The sequence below is a fragment of the Aphelocoma coerulescens genome, unplaced genomic scaffold (assembly GCF_041296385.1).
Source record: "Aphelocoma coerulescens isolate FSJ_1873_10779 unplaced genomic scaffold, UR_Acoe_1.0 HiC_scaffold_470, whole genome shotgun sequence".
In the NCBI taxonomy this organism is placed as follows: Eukaryota; Metazoa; Chordata; class Aves; order Passeriformes; family Corvidae; genus Aphelocoma; species Aphelocoma coerulescens.
The window spans coordinates 26115-47979 of NW_027183815.1; the positions used below are offsets into that span (position 1 = coordinate 26115).

Below are 21865 nucleotides of genomic sequence, written 5' to 3' on the forward strand. Positions count from 1 at the left end.
GGGCTGGTCCCGGTGGTCCCGGTGGTCCCGACGGTCCTGAGGTCAGGCTCAGCGGGATCAGGGCTGGTCCCGGTGATCCCGGTGGTCCCGGTGGTCCCGGTGATCCCGGGGTCGCGCTCAGCAGGTTCAGGGCTGGTCCCGGTGGTCCCGGTGATCCCGGCGGTCCCGAGGTCAGGCTCAGCGGGGTCAGGGCTGGTCCCGGTGGTCCCGGTGGTCCCGGAGGTGCCGGTGGTCTCGGGATCGCTCTCAGCAGGTTCAGGGCTGGTCTCGGTGATCCCGGCGGTCCCGGGGTCGGGCTCAGCGGGATCAGGGATGGTCCCGGTGGTCCCGGCGGTCCCGGGGTCGGGCTCAGCGGGGCCAGGGCTGGTCCCGGTGGTCCCGGTGATCCCGGTGATCCCGGGTGATCCCGGCGGTCCCGGGGTCGGGCTCAGCGGGGTCAGGGCTGGTCCCGGTGGTCCCGGTGGTCCCGAGGCCGGGCTCAGCGGGGTCAGGGCTGGTCCCGGTGATCCCGGTGGTCCCGGTGGTCCCGGTGATCCCGGGGTCGCGCTCAGCAGGTTCAGGGCTGGTCTCGGTGGTCCCAGCGGTGCCAGGGTCGCGCTCAGCGGGGTCAGGGCTGATCCCGGTGATCCCGGCGGTCCCGGCGGTCCCAGGGTCGCGCTCAGCAGGTTCAGGGCTGGTCCCGGTGGTCCCGGTGATCCCGGCGGTCCCGAGGTCAGGCTCAGCGGGGTCAGGGCTGGTCCCGGTGGTCCCGGTGGTCCCGGAGGTGCCGGTGGTCTCGGGATCGCTCTCAGCAGGTTCAGGGCTGGTCTCGGTGATCCCGGCGGTCCCGGGGTCGGGCTCAGCGGGATCAGGGATGGTCCCGGTGGTCCCGGCGGTCCCGGGGTCGGGCTCAGCGGGGCCAGGGCTGGTCCCGGTGGTCCCGGTGATCCCGGTGATCCCGGGTGATCCCGGCGGTCCCGGGGTCAGGCTCAGCGGGGTCAGGGCTGGTCCCGGTGGTCCCGGTGGTCCCGGTGATCCCGGGGTCGGGCTCAGCGGGGTCAGGGCTGGTCCCGGTGATCCCGGTGATCCCGGTGATCCCGGGTGATCCCGGCGGTCCCGAGGTGGCGCTCAGCGGGATCAGGGCTGGTCCCGGTGATCCCGGTGGTCCCGACGGTCCTGAGGTCAGGCTCAGCGGGATCAGGGCTGGTCCCGGTGGTCCCGGCGGTCCCGGCGGTCCCGGGGTGGCGCTCAGCGGGGTCAGGGCTGGTCCCGGTGGTCCCGGCTGTCCCGGGGTCGGGCTCAGCGGGGTCAGGGCTGGTCCCGGTGGTCCCGGTGGTCCCGGCTGTCCCGGGGTCGGGCTCAGCGGGGTCACGGCTGGTCCCGGTGGTCCCGGTGGTCCCGGCTGTCCCGGGGTCGGGCTCAGCGGGGTCACGGCTGGTCCCGGTGGTCCCGGTGGTCCCGGTGATCCCGGGGTCGGGCTCAGCGGGGTCAGGGCTGGTCCCGGTGATCCCGGTGGTCCCGGCGGTCCCGGGGTGGCGCTCAGCGGGTCCCCGCGGGGGGATCGGCGGGGTCGGGGGCGAAGAGCTCCCGGTAGAGCGGGGGGAAGGCGGCCGAGATCCCGCCGGGGTGGAGGCGGCGGAAAGCCTGGACCTGCTCCAGGTGCTGCGAGCAGAGAGCGCGGAGCCGGCCCGGGGTGGGCAGCTGGGGGGGGACACGCGTGGGGACACGGCTGTCACCCACCGGGACACGCGGGGACACGACTGTCACCCACGGGGACACGGCTGTCACCCACCGGGACACGCGGGGACACGGCTGTCACCCACCGGGACACGGCTGTCACCCACCGGGACACGGTTGTCACCCACGGGGACACGGCTGCCACCCACGGGGACACGCGCGGGGAGGGGGACACGCGTGGCACACCCAACCCAGCGTCACCCCCTGCCCACGGACCCCCACCCTGTCCCCCTCAATGTCCCCACACCCCCACGCTGCCCCCCTCGCGCCCTTCCCCGTTGCTCCCGCAGCCCCACGCGTGTCCCGGCGGTGTCCCCGCGGTGTCCCCGCGGTGTCCCCACCCTGGCCAGGAGCCCCTCGCGGCGGGTCCGGCGCAGCAGGAGCCGGAAGGCGACGTCCAAATGTCCCTGGAGCCGGGCCACCCGTGGGCGGTCCTGCAGGCACGGCCGGCCTGGGGACACGGACACGGGTGTGGGGAGACGGGACAGGGACACGGACACGGGACAGGGACACGGGTGTGGGGAGATGGGACACGGGACACGGACACGGGTGTGGGGACACGGGACAGGGGCACGGGACACGGGACAGGGACACGGGTGTGGGGACTTGGACACGGGTGTGGGGAGACGGGACAGGGACACGGACACGGGACAGGGACACGGGTGTGGGGAGACGGACACGGGACACGGGACAGGGACACGGACACGGACACAGACACGGGACACGGGACAGGGACAGGGACACGGACACGGGACAGGGACACGGACACGGGACAGGGACAGGGACACGGGTGTGGGGACACGGACAGGGGCACGGACAGGGGCACGGACAGGGACACGGGACAGGGACAGGGACACGGGACACGGACACGGATGTGGGGACACGGACACGGGACACGGACACGGACACGGGACAGGGACAGGGACACGGGACATGGACACGGACACGAGACACGGGTGTGGGGACACGGACAGGGGACACGGACACGGACACGGACACGGGACAGGGACATGGGACAGGGACACGGATGTGGGGACACGGACAGGGGACACGGACACGGAGGGGACACGGGGTGGGACAGGGAGCGGGGACGCTGAGGGGACACGGCGGGGACCCCGAGGGGGCACGGCAGAGACACGGAGGGGACACGGACGGGACCCCGAGGGGACACGAGGGGACACGGCGGGGACACGGAGGGGACACGGGGTGGGACAGGGGGGCGGGGACGCTGAGGGGACACCGAGGGGACACCGAGGGGACACCGAGGGGACACGGCGGGGACACGGGGTGGGACAGGGGGGCGGGGACGCTGAGGGGACACGGAGGAGACCCCGAGGGGGCCCCGAGCGGACACGGAGGGGACACGGCGGGGACACGGACGGGACACGGGGTGGGACAGGGGGGCGGGGACGCTGAGGGGACACCGAGGGGACCCCGAGCGGACACGGAGGGGACACGGAGGGGACACGGCGGGGACACCGAGCGGACACGGAGGGGACATGGCGGGGACACGGAGGGGACACGGAGGGGACACCGAAGGGACACGGAGGGGACACGGCGGGGACACGGACGGGACACGGAGGGGACACGGGGTGGGACAGGGGGGCGGGGACGCTGAGGGGACACCGAGGGGACCCCGAGCGGACACCGAGGGGACACGGAGGGGACACCGAGGGGGCACGGAGGGGACACCGAAGGGACACGGAGGGGACACGGAGGGGACACGGCGGGTCGCTGACCGGCGTTGACGAGCACCAGGGCGCTGAGCAGCGCCAGCTCGCTCTCGGAGCAGCGCAGCGCGCTCAGGCTCTGCGCCAAGTCGAAGATGGACGCGACGAGCTCGGGGCACCCTGGGGACAGCCCCGTGTCACCTCCTTGTCCCCGCGGCTGTCCCCACCCCCCCCGCTGCCCCCCCCCCCCCCCCACGCGTGTCCCCCCTCGCCGGTGTCGCCGGCCTCACCCAGCGAGCGGAAGAGTTCGGGCCCCGCGAGTTTGCCCTCGAAGAGGACGGAGCGGGTGGCGGCGTCGAAGGCGCGACACATCCGGACCAGGACAACCTCCATGGCACCTGTCACCCCCGGGGCGGCGACAGCGCTGCTGGCACCGGGGACACCGCCACCGGCCCGAGGGGATGGGCCCGGAACCCCGCCGTGGTGGCCCGGGGTGGTGTCACCTCGCCAGGGAGGAGGGAGGGGGCTTTGGGGGGACTGTCACCTCGCCGTGGGGTTCGTGGGATTGTCACCTCGCCAGGGAGGATGGAGGGGACTTTGGGGGTTGTCACGTCGCCGTGGGACCCCTGGGATTGTCACCTCGCCAAGGAGGATGGAGGGGACTTTGGGGGTTGTCACCTCGCCATGGGGTTCGTGGGATTGTCACCTCGCCAAGGAGGATGGAGGGGACTTTGGGGGTTGTCACGTCGCCGTGGGACCCCTGGGATTGTCACAAGGGGACAGGGTGGCCCCAGAGCTGGCGGCAAGGAGACGGAGTAGCCCTGGGGCTGGGGACAAGGGGACAGGGTGTCCCTGGGGTGGTGACAAGGGGACAGGGTGTCCTAGAGCTGGGGACAAGGGGACAGGGTGTCCATTGGTCTGGGGACAAGAGGATGAGGTGGCCACAGGTCTGGGGAGAAGGCAACGAGCTGTCCCCAGGGTGGTGACAAGGGGACAGAGTGTCCCTGGGACCCGGGACAAGGGGACAGGGTGCCCTAGAGCTGGGGACAAGGGGACGAGGTGGCCCTGGGGCTGGGGACAAGGGGACAGGGTGTCCCTGGGGTGGTGACAAGGGGACAGGGTGTCCCTGGGACCGGGAACAAGGGGACAGGGTGCCCTAGAGCTGGGGACAAGGGGACAGGGTGTCCATCGGTCTGGGGACAAGAGGATGAGGTGGCCACAGATCTGGGGAGAAGGCACCGAGCCGTCCCCAGGGTGGTGACAAAGGGCCGGGGTGTCGCCGGGGTGGTGACAATGACACGGGGACGCGGTGGCCGCGTACCCGCCTTGAGCAGGACGATCTGGTCGTGCTGGCTGAGCTCCAGGAAGCCGCGCAGGCGCTTGGCGAACTCCACCACGCTCTCGATGGCCTCGGTGACACGGCGGGCACAGCGCTGCCACATCTCCGCCGTGGGCTACGGGAGCGGCCGTCACCCCCTGCCACCCTTGGGGACAGCCGTGTCCCCTGCCCGGCCCTCACCTGGCTCTGGTAGGCGCAGATCTCCTCGCGGGTGAAGCTGTCCCAGCGGCGGCCCTGCAGCTCCTCGGCGCGGGGGTGGCACGTGGCACGGTGGGACAGGAGGACACTCTGGGTCAGGAGCTCTGGGGGGGCACAGAGGTGGCACGGTGGGACAGGAGGACACTCTGGGCACACACAGAGGTGGCACGGTGGGACAGGAGGGGACACACAGAGGTGGCACGGTGGGACAGGAGGACACTGGGCACACACAGAGGTGGCACAGTGGGACAGGAGGGGACAGTGGGTCAAGAGCTCTGGGGGGGCACAGAGGTGGCACGGTGGGACAGGAGGACACTCTGGGCACACACAGAGGTGGCACGGCGGGACAGGAGGACTCTGGGGACACAGAGGTGGCACGGTGGGACACGAGGACACTCTGGGCACACACAGAGGTGGCACGGTGGGACAGGAGGGGACGCACAGAGGTGGCACGGTGGGACAGGAGGGGACAGTGGGTGAGGAGCTCTGGGCACACAGAGGTGGCACAGTGGGACAGGAGAGGACACTCTGGGCACACACAGAGGTGGCACGGTGGGACAGGAGCTCTGGGGACACAGAGGTGGCACGGTGGGACAGGAGAGGACACTCTGGGCACACACAGAGGTGGCACAGTGGGACACGAGGACTCTGGGGCCACCAGCGTGGAGGAGCATCCGTGGGTGGGAGAGGCGGGTGTCACCACCCACAGGTGACAGAGCCAGGTGCCACCACCACGGAGCACCCATGGGTGACAGAGCCAGGTGCCACCACCACGGAGCACCCACAGGTGACATCCGGAGGTGCCACCACCCACAGCTGCCAGCGCCCTGTCCCTCCGCGCCCCGTCCCCGCAGGTGACACCGCCGGCCCCTCGGGTGCCAGTCGCCCGCGGCCACCGCGCACTCACCGATCTCCAGGCCCGCCGGTGACTCCGGGACGCCGCCGGTACCGGGATGAGGGGACGTCGCCGTCGCCTCCCTGTCCCCGTCCTGTCCCCGCTTTGTCGCCTCCTCCGCGGGCCACGCCCCGCTGGGACACGCCGCGGGGACACCGGGGGACACCGGGGGACAGCGCCCGGCCGGGGGGAGCTCCGGTGGCCCCTGAGCCGCCCGTTCCCGTTCGCGCTGCTCGCGGTTTTCCCATTTTTCCCGTTTTTCCCGGTTTCCCCGTGGTTCCGGCTGTTCCCGCCGCTCCGGCTCTTCCCGATTTTCCCCATTTTCCCCATTTTTCCTTCCCAGCTGTTCCAGCACCTCGGCCTGGAGCCGGTCCCGCTGCTTCTTGGACATGCGGCCGAACTTGACGGCTGCGGAGACAGAGGGGCCAGCGGGGGACACGGCGCTGTCACCGAGCCGCGACACTGCCCGGCAGCGCCCGGCCCTTCCTCACGGCCACCTCGGGCTGTCCCCAGGGTGGCCACAGGTGTCCCCAGGGTGGCCACAGGTGTCGCCGGGCACGGCACAGGTGTCGCCAGACGCGGGGACAGATATCCCCAGGGGCACAGGGTGGTGTCCCCACGGGTACAGCTGTCCCCAGGGGCACGGCCCGGTGTCCCCAGGGGCACGGCCCGGTGTCCCCAGGGGCACAGGGTGGTGTCCCCACGGGTACAGCTGTCTCCAGGCTCGGTGCCTGCTGTCCCCACGGGTACAGCTGTCCCCAGGGGCACGGCCCGGTGTCCCCAGGCTCGGTGCCCGCTGTCCCCAGCCTCAGCCCCCGCTGTCCCCGTGGGCACAGCTGTCCCCAGGCTCGGTGCCCGCTGTCCCCAGCCTCAGCCCCCGCTGTCCCCGTGGGCACAGCTGTCCCCAGGCTCGCTGCCCGCTGTCCCCAGGCTCGGTGCCCGCTGTCCCAGGCTCAGCCCCAGTGTCCCCAGGCTCAGCCCCGTTGTCCCCACGCTCGATGCCCGCTGTCCCCGGCTCGGTGCCCGCTGTCCCCAGGCTCAGCCCCGGTGTCCCCAGGCTCGATGCCCGCTATCCCCGGCTCGGTGCCCGCTGTCCCCGGCTCGCTGCCCGCTGTCCCCGGCTCGGTGCCCGCTGTCGCACGCACCGTCGCGGGACATGCCGAGGCGCAGGCACTTCTGCAGGCGGCAGTGCTGGCAGCGGGTGCGGGTGGCGCGGTCGATGTCGCAGCGCTGCCCGCGGCTGCACGCCAGGCTCGGCCCGCGCCGCTCGCTGCGCCGGAAAAAGCCCTGCGGGTGCCACCGTGTCACCCGGGTGCCACCGTCCTGGCACCCGTGCGGCACCGTGTCACCCGTGTGCCACCGTCCTGGCACCCATGCGGCACCGTGTCACCCGTGTGCCACCGCTCTGGCACCCGTGTGGCACCGTGTCACCCGTGTGCCACCGTCCTGGCACCCGTGTGGCACCTGGCACCCGTGTGCCACCGTGTCACCCGTGTGCCACCGCTCTGGCACCGCTCTGGCACCGCTCTGGCACCCGTGGCACCTCCCGGCACCCCCGTGGCACCTCACGGTACCCCCGAGGTCACACCGTGTGCCCAGATCCCCCTGTCCCCCGTTACTGCCCTTGTCCCCGTGTCCCCAATGTCCCCCCATGTCCCCCCAATGTCCCCAATGTCCCCAATGTCCCCCCATGTCCCCCCAATGTCCCCAATGCCCCCAATGTCCCCAGTGTCCTCCCATGTCCCCAATGTCCCCAGTGTCCCCCCGTCCCCCCATGTCCCCCCATGTCCCCCCAATGTCCCCAGTGTCCCCCTGTCCCCCCATGTCCCCCGTTCCCCAATGTCCCCCATGTCCCTCGTGTCCCTGTGTCCCCCCAATGTCCCAATGTCCCCAATGTCCCCCTGTCCCCCGATGTCCCCCTGTCCCCAATGTCCCCCCAATGTCCCCCCATGTCCCCCCAATGTCCCCAGTGTCCCCCCTGTTCCCCCATGTCCCCCTGTCCCCCAATGTCCCCCTGTCCCCCAATGTCCCCAATGTCCCCAATGTCCCCAATGTCCCCCGTGTCCCTGTGTCCCCCCAATGTCCCCCCAATGTCCCCAATGTCCCCAATGTCCTCCCATGTCCCCCCACATCCCCATGTCCCCCCTTATCCTCATGTCCCCAATGTCCCCCAATGTCCCCCTGTCCTCCATGTCCCCCCGTCCCCCAATGTCCCCCAATGTCCCCCCAATGTCCCCCAATGTCCCCCCAATGTCCCCAATGTCCCCCTGTCCCCAAGTCCCCCGTGTTCCTGTGTCCCCCGATGTCCCCCGATGTCCCCCCAATGTCCCCAATGTCCCCCTGTCCCCCCATGTCCCCCGTTCCCCAATGTCCCCCATGTCCCTCGTGTCCCTGTGTCCCCCCAATGTCCCAATGTCCCCAATGTCCCCCTGTCCCCCGATGTTCCCCTGTCCCCAGTGTCCCCCAATGTCCCCCCAATGTCCCCCCAATGTCCCCCGTGTCCCCAATGTCCCCCAATGTTCCCCCTGTCCCTCAATGTCCTCCATGTCCCCAATGTCCCCCGATGTCCCCCTGTCCCCCGATGTCCCCCCAATGTCCCCCGTGTCCCCCATGTCCCCAAATGTCCCCAATGTCCCCCAATGTCCCCAATGTCCCCCCAATGTCCCCCAATGTCCCCAATGTCCCCCAATGTCCCCAATGTCCCCTGTCCCCCAATGTCCCCGTCCCCCAATGTCCCCGTGTCCCCAATGTCCCCCCAATGTCCCCCCAATGTTCCCCCAATGTCCCCATGTCCCCGTGTCCTTGTGTCCCCCAAATGTCCCCAATGTCCCCCAATGTCCCCCCAATGTCCCCCCAATGTCTCCCTGTCCCCCCATGTCCCCCATGTCCCCCAATGTCCCCCTGTCCCCCCATGTCCCCCTGTCCCCCCAATGTCCCCCCAATGTCCCCCCCGTCACCTTGCAGCCCTCGCAGGTGATGACCCCGTAGTGGATCCCGGAGGATTTGTCCCCGCAGATCTTGCAGGGAATCACCTCGATGTGGGCTGGGGGGACACGGGGACGCTGGCACGGGGCCCCTGTCCCCGGGCACCCGTGGGACCCGCGGGACACCTGGCACGGGGTCCCTGTCCCCGGGCACCCGTGGGACCCGCGGTGCCACCACCCGTGTCCTCCCGTGCTCTGCCCTGCTTCAGATGGCACCCACGGGCTCGTGTGTCCCTTGTGGGGTCGGGTGTCACCCGTGGGACCGGGTGCCACCCGTGCCTTTCTGTGTCACCCATGGGTTCGTGTGTCACCCGGTGCCACCCGTGCCTTTCTGTGTCACCCGTGGGTTCGTGTGTCACCCATGGGTTCGTGTGTCACCCGTGGGACCGGGTGCCCCCCGTGGCTTTCTGTGTCACCCGTGGGTTCGTGTGTCACCCATGGGACCGGGTGCCACCCGTACCTTTCTGTGTCACCCATGGGACCGGGTGCCCCCCGTGGGACCGGGTGCCACCCGTGCCTTTCTGTGTCACCCATGGGTTCGTGTGTCACCCATGGGACCAGGTGCCACCCGTGGGACCAGGTGCCACCCATGCCTTTCTGTGTCACCCGTGGGTTCGTGTGTCACCCATGGGACCGGGTGCCACCCGTGCCTTTCTGTGTCACCCATGGGTTCCTGTGTCCCCCGTGGGACCGGGTGCCCCCCGTGGCTTTCTGTGTCACCCATGGGTTCGTGTGTCACCCGTGGGACCGGGTGCCCCCCGTGGCTTTCTGTGTCACCCATGGGTTCGTGTGTCACCCGTGGGACCGGGTGCCCCCCGTGGCTTTCTGTGTCACCCATGGGTTCGTGTGTCACCCGTGGAACCGGGTGCCACCCGTGCCTTTCTGTGTCACCCATGGGTTCCTGTGTCACCCATGGGACCGGGTGCCACCCGTGCCCTCCCGTGTCACCCCACGGTCCCACGTGGCCGCTGTGCCACCCCCGTGTCCCCTCCGCGTTGACGTCACCATGGGTGTGCACATCCCCCCGTGGCACCGGTGCCACCTGCGTGCCACCCACCGTGTCCCCTCCGCTCCCGGTGTCCCCAGGGGGCTCCGGTGCCACCCTTGGGCTGGGGTGTCCCCCCGCAGTGTCCCCTGAGCCCCCGTGGTGTCCCCAAAGTCCCCTGTGCCCCCTGAGCCCCCGTGGTGTCCCCGGTGCCCCTGGTGTCCCCTGAGCCCCCGCAGTGCCCCCGGTGCCCCCGGTCCCCCCTGAGCTCCCGCAGTGTCCCCAAAGTCCCCTGTGCCACCGGTGTCCCCGCAGTGCCCCCGGTGCCTCCTGTGCCCCGGCAGTGCCCCCGGTGCCCCCGATGTCTCCCGTGCCCCTTGAGCCCCCGCAGTGCCCCCGGTGTCCCCGGTGTCCCCTGTGCCCCCTGAGCCCCCGGTGTCCCCTGTGCCCCCTGAGCCCCCGCAGAGCCCCCGCTGTCCCCTGTGCCCCCTGAGCCTCCGTGGTGCCCCCGGTGCCCCCGGTGTCCCTTGTGCCCCTTGAGCCCCCGCAGTGTCCCCAAAGTCCCCGGTGCCCCCGGTGCCCCCTGAGCCCCCGCAGTGCCCCTGGTGCCCCCGGTGTCCCTGGTGCCCCCTGAGCCCCCGTGGTGTCCCCAAAGTCCCCGGTGCCCCCGCAGTGCCCCCGGTGCCCCTTGAGCCCCCGCAGTGTCCCCAAAGTCCCCGGTGCCCCTGGTGTCCCTGGTGCCCCCGCAGTGCCCCCGGTGCCCCTGATGCCCCCTGAGCTCCCGCAGTGTCCCCAAAGTCCCCGGTGCCACCGGTGTCCCCGCAGTGTCCCCTGTGCCCCCTGAGCCCCCGCAGTGCCCCCGGTGCCCCCGGTGTCCCTTGTGCCCCTTGAGCCCCCGCAGTGTCCCCTGAGCCCCCGGTGCCCCCGGTGCCCCCGCAGTGTCTCCGGTGCCCCCTGAGCTCCTGCAGTGTCCCCAAAGTCCCCGGTGCCACCGGTGTCCCCGCAGTGTCCCCTGTGCCCCCTGAGCCCCCACAGTGCCCCCGGTGCCCCCGGTGCCCCCGGTGCCCCCGGTGTCCCTTGTGCCCCCGCAGTGTCCCCTGAGCCCCCGGTGCCCCCGCAGTGTCTCCGGTGCCCTCTGAGCTCCTGCAGTGTCCCCAAAGTCCCCGGTGCCCCCAGTGCCCCCTGAGCCCCCGCAGTGCCCCCGGTGCCCCCGGTGCCCCCGGTGCCCCCCATCGCCCTGTGCCGGCGGCTGCCGGAGCCACAAAGCCACAACTGGGACACGGCCCCGCGGCAGGAAACGCGCGGGGCCCGGCCCCAGTACGGCCCCAGTGCGGCACTGGGAGCTCCCAGTGTGGCCCCGGTACGGCCCCAGTGCGGCACTGGGAGCTCGCAGTACAACCCCAGTACGGCCTCAGTATGGCCCCATACAGTGCAGCACCAGGAGCTCCCAGTATGGCCCCAGTACAGCCCCAGTGCGGTACTGGTAGCTCCCAGTACGGCCCCAGTATGGCCCCAGTACGGCCCCAGTACAGCCCCAGTATGGCCCCAGTACAGCCCCAGTACAGCCCCAGTATGGCCTCAGTACAGCCCCAGTACAGCCCCATACAGTGCAGCACCGGCAGCTCCCAGTATGGCCCCAGTACAGCCCCAGTATGGCACCGGGAGCTCCCAGTACAGCCCCAGTACGGCACTGGTGAGATCCCAGTCCAGGACTGGTGTGGTGCTGGTACGGCCCTGGCACGGTGGGCAAGGCCCTTGCACGCCCATTCGTGGTCATGCATGGCCTTGCACACTCAGGGATGCTCCCACACACCCTTGCACACTCAGGGATGCTCCAGCACGCCCTTGCACACTCAGGGATGTTCCCACGTGCCCTTGCACACTCAGGGATGCTCCCACACACCCTTGCACACTCAGGGATGTTCCCACACACCCTTGCACACTCAGGGATGCTCCCACACACCCTTGCACACTCAGGGATGCTCCAGCACGCCCTTGCACACTCAGGGATGCCCCTGTGTGCCCTTGCACACTCACCAGTGCTCATGCACGCCCTTGCACACTCAGGGATGCTCCTGTGTGCCCTTGCACACTCAGGGATGCTCCCACGCGCCCTTGCACACCCATTAGTGGTCGTGCACGCCCTTGCACACTCAGGGATGCTCCAGCACACCCTTGCACACTCAGGGATGCTCCCACGCGCCCTTGCACACTCAGGGATGCTCCAGCACGCCCTTGCACACTCAGGGATGCTCGTGCCCGCCCTTGCACACTCACCAGTGCTCATGCCCGCCCTTGCACACTCAGGGATGCTCGTGCCCGCCCTTGCACGCTCCTGTGCCCCCCCCAACACCCCCCGGCTCTGCTCTCACCCACCCGTGACACCCCCACAGCGGCTCCTTCGCCTGGGGTGTGACACAGACACGCGTGTGACCCCCCCGGACACGTGTGACCCCCCCGGACACGTGTGACACCCCCGGACACGTGTGACCCCCCCCCACCCGTGTGACACCCCCACACGTGTGACCCCCCCACACGTGTGACACCCCTGGACACGTGTGACCCCCCCCCACACGTGACACCCCCACACGTGAACCCCCCACACGTGTGACACCCCACACGTGTGACCCCCCCACACGTGAACCCCCCACACGTGTGACACCCCACACGTGTGACCCCCCCCACGTGTTCCAGCCCCCCCCGCCCCCCTTTTCCTCCCGCCCCAGTTTTTTGGGGCCGCCGCCGCCGCCCGCGCATCCGGCCCGGGGTGGGGGTTGGGGTGGGGGTTGGGGTGGGGGCACCGGGACCCCCGGGGGGGGCTGAGTCAGCCCCGAGCCCCGAATTACTCAGCCCGTGCCGGGAAAAGCCGCGCGGGGCCGCTGCTGCCGGGAATCGGCGGGCGGGGGGCACCGGGGGCACCGGGAGCACTGGGGGCACTGGGGGCACTGGGGGCACCGGGGGAACTGGGGGCACTGGGGGCACTGGGGGCACCGGGGGCACCGGGGGCACTGGGGGAACTGGGGGAACGGGAGAAGTGGGGGGACCGAGGGAATGGGGGGGACTGGGGGCAGCGGGGGCACTGGGGGCACCGGGGGGACACCCGCGGGGACTGGGGGAACTGGGGGAATGGGGGCACCGGGGGCACTGGGAGCACTGGGGGAACTGGGGGCACCCGCGGGGACCGGGGGAACTGGGGGAACGGGGGCACCGGGGGCACCGGGGGCACCCGCGGGGACTGGGGGGACTGGGGGCAGCGGGGGTACCGGGAGAAGTGGGGGGACTGGGGGAACGGGGGCACTGGGGGCACGGAGGGACTGGGGGTACCGGGGGCACCCGCGGGGACTGGGAGCACTGGGAGCACTGGGGATACTGGGCACAGCCACAGCACGGGGGGCACCGGGGGCTGCCGGGAACGGGGGCATCACCCAGCGGTGCCAGTGAGTGCCGGGATAGAGCGGGGATATCCCGGGATAGAGCCGGGATAGAACCGGGACAGAGCCGGGATAGAGCCGGGACAGAGCCGGGACAGAGCCGGGATAGAGCCGGGATAGAGCCGGGATAGAGCCGGGATAGAGCCGGGATAGAGCCGGGATAGAGCCGGGACAGAGCCGGGATAGAGCCGGGACAGAGCCGGGATAGAGCCGGGACAGAGCCGGGATAGAGCCGGGACAGAGCCGGGATAGAGCCGGGACAGAGCCGGGATAGAGCCGGGACAGAGCCGGGATAGAGCCGGGACAGAGCCGGGATAGAGCCGGGATAGAACCGGGATAGAGCCGGGACAGAGCCGGGACAGAGCCGGGATAGAGCCAGGATAGAACCGGGATAGAGCCGGGACAGAGCCGGGACAGAGCCGGGATAGAGCCGGGACAGAGCCGGGATAGAGCCGGGACAGAGCCGGGATAGAGCCGGGATAGAGCCGGGATAGAGCCGGGATAGAACCGGGACAGAGCCGGGACAGAGCCGGGACAGAGCCGGGATAGAGCCGGGACAGAGCCGGGATAGAGCCGGGATAGAGCCGGGATAGAGCCGGGATAGAACCGGGATAGAGCCGGGACAGAGCCGGGATAGAGCCGGGACAGAGCCGGGATAGAACCGGGACAGAGCCGGGACAGAGCCGGGATAGAGCCGGGATAGAGCCGGGATAGAACCGGGATAGAGCCGGGACAGAGCCGGGATAGAACCGGGATAGAGCCGGGATAGAGCCGGGATAGAGCCGGGACAGAACCGGGACAGAGCCGGGACAGAGCCGGGATAGAACCGGGACAGAGCCGGGATAGAACCGGGACAGAGCCGGGACAGAGCCGGGATAGAGCCGGGATAGAGCCGGGATAGAGCCGGGACAGAGCCGGGATAGAACCGGGACAGAGCCGGGATAGAGCCGGGACAGAGCCGGGACAGAGCCGGGATAGAGCCGGGATAGAGCCGGGACAGAGCCGGGATAGAGCCGGGACAGAGCCGGGACAGAGCCGGGATAGAGCCGGGATAGAGCCGGGACAGAGCCGGGATAGAACCGGGACAGAGCCGGGACAGAGCCGGGATAGAGCCGGGATAGAGCCGGGACAGAGCCGGGACAGAACCGGGATAGAGCCGGGACAGAGCCGGGATAGAACCGGGATAGAGCCGGGATAGAGCCGGGATAGAGCCGGGACAGAACCGGGACAGAGCCGGGACAGAGCCGGGATAGAGCCGGGACAGAGCCGGGATAGAGCCGGGATAGAGCCGGGATAGAGCCGGGACAGAGCCGGGACAGAACCGGGATAGAGCCGGGACAGAGCCGGGATAGAGCCGGGATAGAGCCGGGATAGAACCGGGATAGAGCCGGGACAGAGCCGGGATAGAGCCGGGACAGAGCCGGGATAGAGCCGGGATAGAACCGGGACAGAGCCGGGACAGAGCCGGGATAGAGCCGGGATAGAACCGGGACAGAGCCGGGACAGAGCCGGGACAGAGCCGGGATAGAGCCGGGACAGAGCCGGGATAGAGCCGGGATAGAGCCGGGATAGAGCCGGGATAGAGCCGGGATAGAGCCGGGATAGAACCGGGATAGAACCGGGATAGAACCGGGACAGAGCCGGGATAGAACCGGGATAGAGCCGGGATAGAGCCGGGATAGAGCCGGGACAGAGCCGGGACAGAGCCGGGATAGAGCCGGGACAGAGCCGGGATAGAACCGGGATAGAACCGGGATAGAGCCGGGACAGAGCCGGGATAGAACCGGGATAGAGCCGGGATAGAGCCGGGATAGAGCCGGGACAGAGCCGGGACAGAGCCGGGATAGAGCCGGGACAGAGCCGGGATAGAACCGGGACAGAGCCGGGATAGAACCGGGATAGAGCCGGGACAGAGCCGGGATAGAGCCGGGATAGAGCCGGGATAGAACCGGGATAGAGCCGGGACAGAGCCGGGATAGAACCGGGATAGAGCCGGGATAGAGCCGGGATAGAGCCGGGATAGAACCGGGACAGAGCCGGGATAGAACCGGGATAGAGCCGGGACAGAGCCGGGATAGAGCCGGGATAGAGCCGGGATAGAGCCGGGATAGAGCCGGGACAGAGCCGGGATAGAGCCGGGATAGAGCCGGGATAGAGCCGGGACAGAGCCGGGATAGAGCCGGGATAGAACCGGGATAGAGCCGGGATAGAGCCGGGACAGAGCCGGGATAGAACCGGGATAGAGCCGGGACAGAGCCGGGATAGAACCGGGATAGAACCGGGATAGAGCCGGGACAGAGCCGGGATAGAACCGGGATAGAGCCGGGATAGAGCCGGGACAGAGCCGGGATAGAGCCGGGATAGAACCGGGATAGAGCCGGGACAGAGCCGGGACAGAGCCGGGATAGAGCCGGGACAGAGCCGGGACAGAGCCGGGACAGAGCCGGGATAGAACCGGGATAGAGCCGGGATAGAGCCGGGATAGAGCCGGGATAGAGCCGGGATAGAACCGGGATAGAGCCGGGACAGAGCCGGGATAGAGCCGGGACAGAGCCGGGATAGAACCGGGATAGAGCCGGGATAGAGCCGGGATAGAGCCGGGACAGAGCCGGGATAGAGCCGGGATAGAACCGGGATAGAGCCGGGATAGAGCCGGGATAGAACCGGGATAGAGCCGGGATAGAGCCGGGATAGAGCCGGGATAGAACCGGGATAGAGCCGGGATAGAGCCGGGACAGAGCCGGGACAGAGCCGGGATAGAGCCGGGATAGAACCGGGATAGAACCGGGATAGAGCCGGGATAGAGCCGGGATAGAACCGGGATAGAGCCGGGATAGAACCGGGATAGAGCCGGGATAGAGCCGGGATAGAGCCGGGATAGAACCGGGATAGAGCCGGGATAGAGCCGGGATAGAACCGGGATAGAGCCGGGATAGAACCGGGATAGAGCCGGGACAGAGCCGGGACAGAGCCGGGATAGAGCCGGGACAGAGCCGGGATAGAGCCGGGATAGAGCCGGGACAGAGCCGGGATAGAGCCGGGATAGAGCCGGGACAGAGCCGGGATAGAACTGGGACAGAGCCGGGATAGAGCCGGGATAGAACCGGGATAGAGCCGGGATAGAGCCGGGATACACCAGTAAGGCACTGGAACAAACTGGGACACACCAGTAAGGCACTGGGAACAAACTGGGACACACCGACCCACACCAGTAGCGCACTGGGACACACTGGGACACGCTGGGACACACCAGTAACGCACTGGGAATGAAGTGGGACACACCAGGAAACACCAGTAACGCACTGGGACGCCCTGGGACACACCAGTAATGCGCTGGAAACGAACTGGGACACACCGACCCACACCAGTAATGCACTGGGACACACCAGTAACGCACTGGGACACACCAGTAACGCACTGGGACACACCGACCCACACCAGTAACAGACTGGGACACACCAGTAACGCACTGGGACACACCGACCCACACCAGTAACACACTGGGACACACCAGTAACAGACTGGGACACACCAGTAACAGACTGGGACACACCAGTAACGCACTGGGACACACCAGTAACGCACTGGCACACACCAGTAACAGACTGGGACACACCGACCCACACCAGTAACGCACTGGGACGCACCGACCCACACCAGTAACGCACTGGGACGCACCAGTAACGCACTGGGACACACCGACCCACACCAGTAACAGACTGGGACACACCAGTTACAGACTGGGACACACCAACCCACAACAGTAAGGCACTGGGACACACCAGTAACAGACTGGGGCACAGCGACCCACACCAGTAACAGACTGGGACACACCAGTAACGCACTGGGACACACCAGTAACGCACTGGGACACACCGACCCACACCAGTAACAGACTGGGACACACCAGTAACGCACTGGGACACACCAGTAACAGACTGGGACACAGCGACCCACACCAGTAACAGACTGGGACACACCAGTAACGCACTGGGACACACCAGTAACGCACTGGGACACACCGACCCACACCAGTAACGCACTGGGACACACCAGTAACGCACTGGGACACACCGACCCACACCAGTAACGCACTGGGACACACCGACCCACACCAGTAATGCACTGGGACACACCAGGACACACCAGTAACGCACTGGGACGCACCAGTAACGCACTGGGACACACCGACCCACACCAGTAACAGACTGGGACACACCAGTTACAGACTGGGACACACCAACCCACAACAGTAACGCACTGGGACGCACCAGGACACACCAGTAACGCACTGGGACACACCAGTAATGCACTGGGACACACCAGTAACGCACTGGGACGCACCAGGACACACCAGTAACGCACTGGGACACACCAGTAATGCACTGGGACACACCAGGACACACCAGTAACGCACTGGGACACACCGACCCACACCAGTAACGCACTGGGACGCACCAGGACACACCAGTAACGCACTGGGACACACCAGTAATGCACTGGGACACACCAGTAACGCACTGGGACGCACCAGGACACACCAGTAACGCACTGGGACACACCAGGACACATCAGTAACGCACTGGGACGCACCGACCCACACCAGTAACGCACTGGGACCCTCCATTTCCATCCCACCAGTACCACCAGTACCACCAGTACCCACCAGTACCCACCAGTACCCGGCAAAACCCGCCCCGACCCGGAGGGGACCCGGGGGGGTCCCCAGCACCCAAGGGTGCCCCCGCCTCACTCGGGGTGGGGGGGGAAGGGGGGGGTGGCGCGGGTGTCACCCCCCTCCCCTCCCCCACCCCCCCAGGTGTCACCCCCTCCCCTCCCCCACCCCCCCACATCAAAGGCGGGAGCCGCAGGTGCTCCGGGGGGGGGAGGGGCGGGGGTGACACCTGGGGGGGGGAGGGGAGGGGAGGGGAGGGGGAGGGGAGCCGGGTGGGACCCGGGACACGCCCGGGGCGTCCCCGGCCCGCGCGTGCAACACACGCAGAGCCCGCGCCTTGCACACTCACCCCGCCCTGGCCTTGCACACTCACCCAGCCCCTCCTTGCACACTCACCCCGCCCTGGCCTTGCACACCCAGCCCTGGCCTTGCACACTCACCCAGCCCCTCCTTGCACACCCAGCCCCTCCTTGCACACCCAGCCCTGGCCTTGCACACCCAGCCCTGTCTTTGCACACTCACCCACCCCCTCCTTGCACACTCACCCCGCCCTGGCCTTGCACACTCACCCCCATCCTTGCACACCCAGCCCCTCCTTGCACACCCAGCCCTGGCCTTGCACACCCAGCCCTGTCTTTGCACACTCACCCACCCCCTCCTTGCACACTCACCCAGCCCTGGCCTCGCACACCCACCCACCCCTCTCCTTGCACACACATCCTCACCATCCCCCTGCACACCCACCCACACCTTGCACACTCACCCCCATCCTTGTACAGCCACCCCCTCCTTGCACACTCACCCACCCCCTCACCACACTCCTCACCACCCCCTTGCACACCCACCCCAGCACCCCTTTGTACCCCCATCCCCTCCTTACACACCCACCCCGCGCTCGTGCACACCCACCCAACCCCTCCTTGCACACTCATCCTCACCACCCCCTTGCACACCCACCCCCAGCATCCCCTTGCACACCCACCCACTCCTCTCCTTGCACACCCACCCACTCCTCTCCTTGCACACCCACCCCTCTCCTTGCACACTCACCCACCCCGCGCTCCTGCACACCCACCCCAGCACCCCTTTGCACACCCCCACCCCACCCCTATCCTTGCACGGCCATCCTCGCCATCCCCTTGCACACCCACCCCAGCACCCCCTTGCGCACCCATCCACCCCTCTCCTTGCACACCCACCCCAGCACCCCTTTGTACCCCCACCCCACCCCATCCTTGCACACTCATCCTCGCCACCCCCCGCACACCCACCCCCAACACCCCCTTGCACACCCACCCCGCGCTCCTGCACACCCAACCCACCCCCATCCTTGCACGCTCACCTTCACCATCCCTTTGCACACCCACCCACCTCTCTCCTTGCACCCCCACCCCGTCTCCTTGCACGCTCATCCTCGCCATCCCCTTGCACACGCACCCCCAGCATCCCCTTGCACACCCACCCACCCCTCTCCTTGCACACCCACCCCTCTCCTTGCACGCCCACCCACCCCGCGCTCCTGCACACCCACCCCAGCACCCCTTTGCACACCCCCACCCCACCCCTATCCTTGCACGCCCATCCTCGCCATCCCCTTGCACACCCACCCCCAGCATCCCCTTGCACACCCACCCACCCCTCTCCTTGCACACGCATCCTCACCATCCCCCTGCACACCCACCCGCACCTTGCACACTCACCCCTATCCTTGTACAGCCACCCCCTCCTTGCACACCCAGCCCTGGCCTTGCACACCCAGCCCTGGCCTCGCACACTCACCCCCATCCTTGTACAGCCACCCCCTCCTTGCACACTCACCCACCCCCTCACCACACTCCTCACCACCCCCTTGCACACCCACCCCAGCACCCCTTTGTACCCCCATCCCCTCCTTGCACACCCACCCCGCGCTCGTGCACACCCACCCAACCCATCCTTGCACGCTCATCCTCACCACCCCTTTGCACACCCACCCCCAGCACCCCCTTGCACACCCACCCACCCCTCTCCTTGCACGCCCACCCCTCCCCTTGCACGCCCACCCACCCCGCGCTCCTGCACACCCACCCCAGCACCCCTTTGCACACCCCCACCCCACCCTTCTCCTTGCACGCCCATCCTCGCCATCCCCTTGCCCACCCACCCCAGCACCCCCTTGCGCACCCACCCACCCTTATCCTTGCGCACCCACCCCAGCACCCCTTTGTACCCCCACCCCACCCCGATCCTTGCATACTCATCCTCGCCACCCCCTGCACACCCACCCCCAACACCCCCTTGCACACCCACCCCGCGCTCCTGCACACCCAACCCACCCCCATCCTTGCACGCTCACCTTCACCATCCCTTTGCACACCCACCCACCTCTCTCCTTGCACCCCCACCCCGTCTCCTTGCACGCTCATCCTCACCACCCCCTTGCACACCCACCCCCAGCACCCCCTTGCACACCCACCCACCCCTCTCCTTGCACACCCACCCCTCTCCTTGCACACCCACCCACCCCGCGCTCCTGCACACCCACCCCAGCACCCCTTTGCACACCCCCACCCCACCCCTATCCTTGCACGCCCATCCTCGCCACCCCCTTGCACACCCACCCCAGCACCCCCTTGCGCACCCACCCACCCTTATCCTTGCACACCCACCCCAGCACCCCTTTGTACCCCCACCCCACCCCGATCCTTGCACACTCATCCTCGCCACCCCCTGCACACCCACCCCCAACACCTCCTTGCACACCCACCCCGCGCTCCTGCACACCCAACCACCCCCATCCTTGCACACTCACCTTCACCATCCCTTTGCACACCCACCCACCTCTCTCCTTGCACCCCCACCCCCATCCTTGCACGCCCATCCTCGCCATCCCCTTGCACACCCACCCCCAGCACCCCCTTGCACACCCACCCACCCCTCCCCTTGCACGCTCACCCACCCCGCGCTCCTGCACACCCACCCCAGCACCCTTTTGCACACCCCCACCTCATCCTTGCACACTCATCCTCGCCATCCCCTTGCGCACCCATCCACCCCTCTCCTTGCACCCCCACCCCTCTCCTTGCACACTCACCCACCCCGCGCTCGTGCACACCCACCCCAGCACCCTTTTGCACACCCCCACCTCATCCTTGCACACTCATCCTCGCCATCCCCTTGCACACCCACCCCCAGCACCCCTTGCACACCCACCCACCCCTCTCCTTGCACCCCCACCCCGTCTCCTTGCACACTCATCCTCGCCATCCCTTTGCACACCCACCCCCAGCACCCCCTTGCACACCCACCCCACCCCCATCCTTGCACGCTCACCCTCACCACCCCCTTGCACACCCACCCCTCCTTCTTACACACCCACCCCCACCGTCCCCGTGCCCCACCCCACCAGCACCCACCAGTGCTCCCCAGTATCCACCAGCACCCACTGGGACCCCCCTCTTTACACCCCCACCCCCCCTTTGCACCCCCACCCCCCCTTTGCACCCCCACCCCCCCCTTACACCCCCACCCCCCCCTTTGCACACGCGCGTGCCCCCCCCGCCCCCCCCCCGCACCTCTCATGGCTCCGGGTCCCTCCAGCCCCAGCCCGGGCGGGGCCCTTTAAGGGCGCGGGGAGCCCCCCCCCCCGCCCCTCCCCCCCCTCGCCCCTCCCCCCCCCGGCATCCTGCCCCCCCTCCCCCCCCCCCCCCCCCAAACCGCTGGAAAGTTCCGAATTTCCCCGCAGGGAAACTGAGGCACGGGGGGGGGGGGGGTGACCCCAAATCCTCCCGGACTCCCCCCAAAAAAGGGGAGGGGGTGGGGGAGGGGGAAACCCCCCCCCCCCGGGACCCCCGAAAGGGGAGGAAATGGGGGAGGGGCTGAAGGGTCCCGAAATTTGGGGAGGGTGGGGGTGGGGGAAGGGAAGCCCCGGTTGGGGAAGTTTTGGGGTGCGGGGACCCCCCCGAACCCAAATGGGGCCAATTTTGGGGTGCG

The 21865-nt window shown here is 68.8% G+C and overlaps 1 protein-coding gene across 1 annotated transcript; it reads right to left on the reverse strand.

Annotated features, from left to right (window-relative positions):
• Positions 1-1453: 1453 nt before the first annotated feature.
• Positions 1454-12074, reverse strand: LOC138101789 (nuclear receptor ROR-gamma-like). Its single transcript, XM_068999577.1, has 10 exons — positions 12065-12074; positions 8776-8861; positions 6964-7105; positions 5831-6226; positions 4906-5027; positions 4708-4840; positions 3677-3784; positions 3456-3566; positions 2058-2167; positions 1454-1680 (listed from the first exon to the last, which is right to left on the reverse strand). The coding sequence occupies exons 1-10, from the start codon at positions 12072-12074 to the stop codon at positions 1519-1521; spliced, it is 1380 nt and encodes a 459-aa protein (XP_068855678.1). The 3' UTR covers positions 1454-1518.
• Between the last annotated feature and the right edge of the window lie 9791 nt (positions 12075-21865).

What these genes read in the sequence shown, in the direction of transcription:
- LOC138101789 (XM_068999577.1), bottom strand. An exon ending in TCACCTGCGAGGGCTGCAAG is followed by an intron (nt 7,106 to 8,775) that starts GTGACGGGGGGG and finishes TGGCACCCGCAG; the next exon opens with GGCTTTTTCCGGCGCAGCGA. An exon ending in TCTGCGCCTACCAGAGCCAG is followed by an intron (nt 4,841 to 4,905) that starts GTGAGGGCCGGG and finishes CCGCTCCCGTAG; the next exon opens with CCCACGGCGGAGATGTGGCA.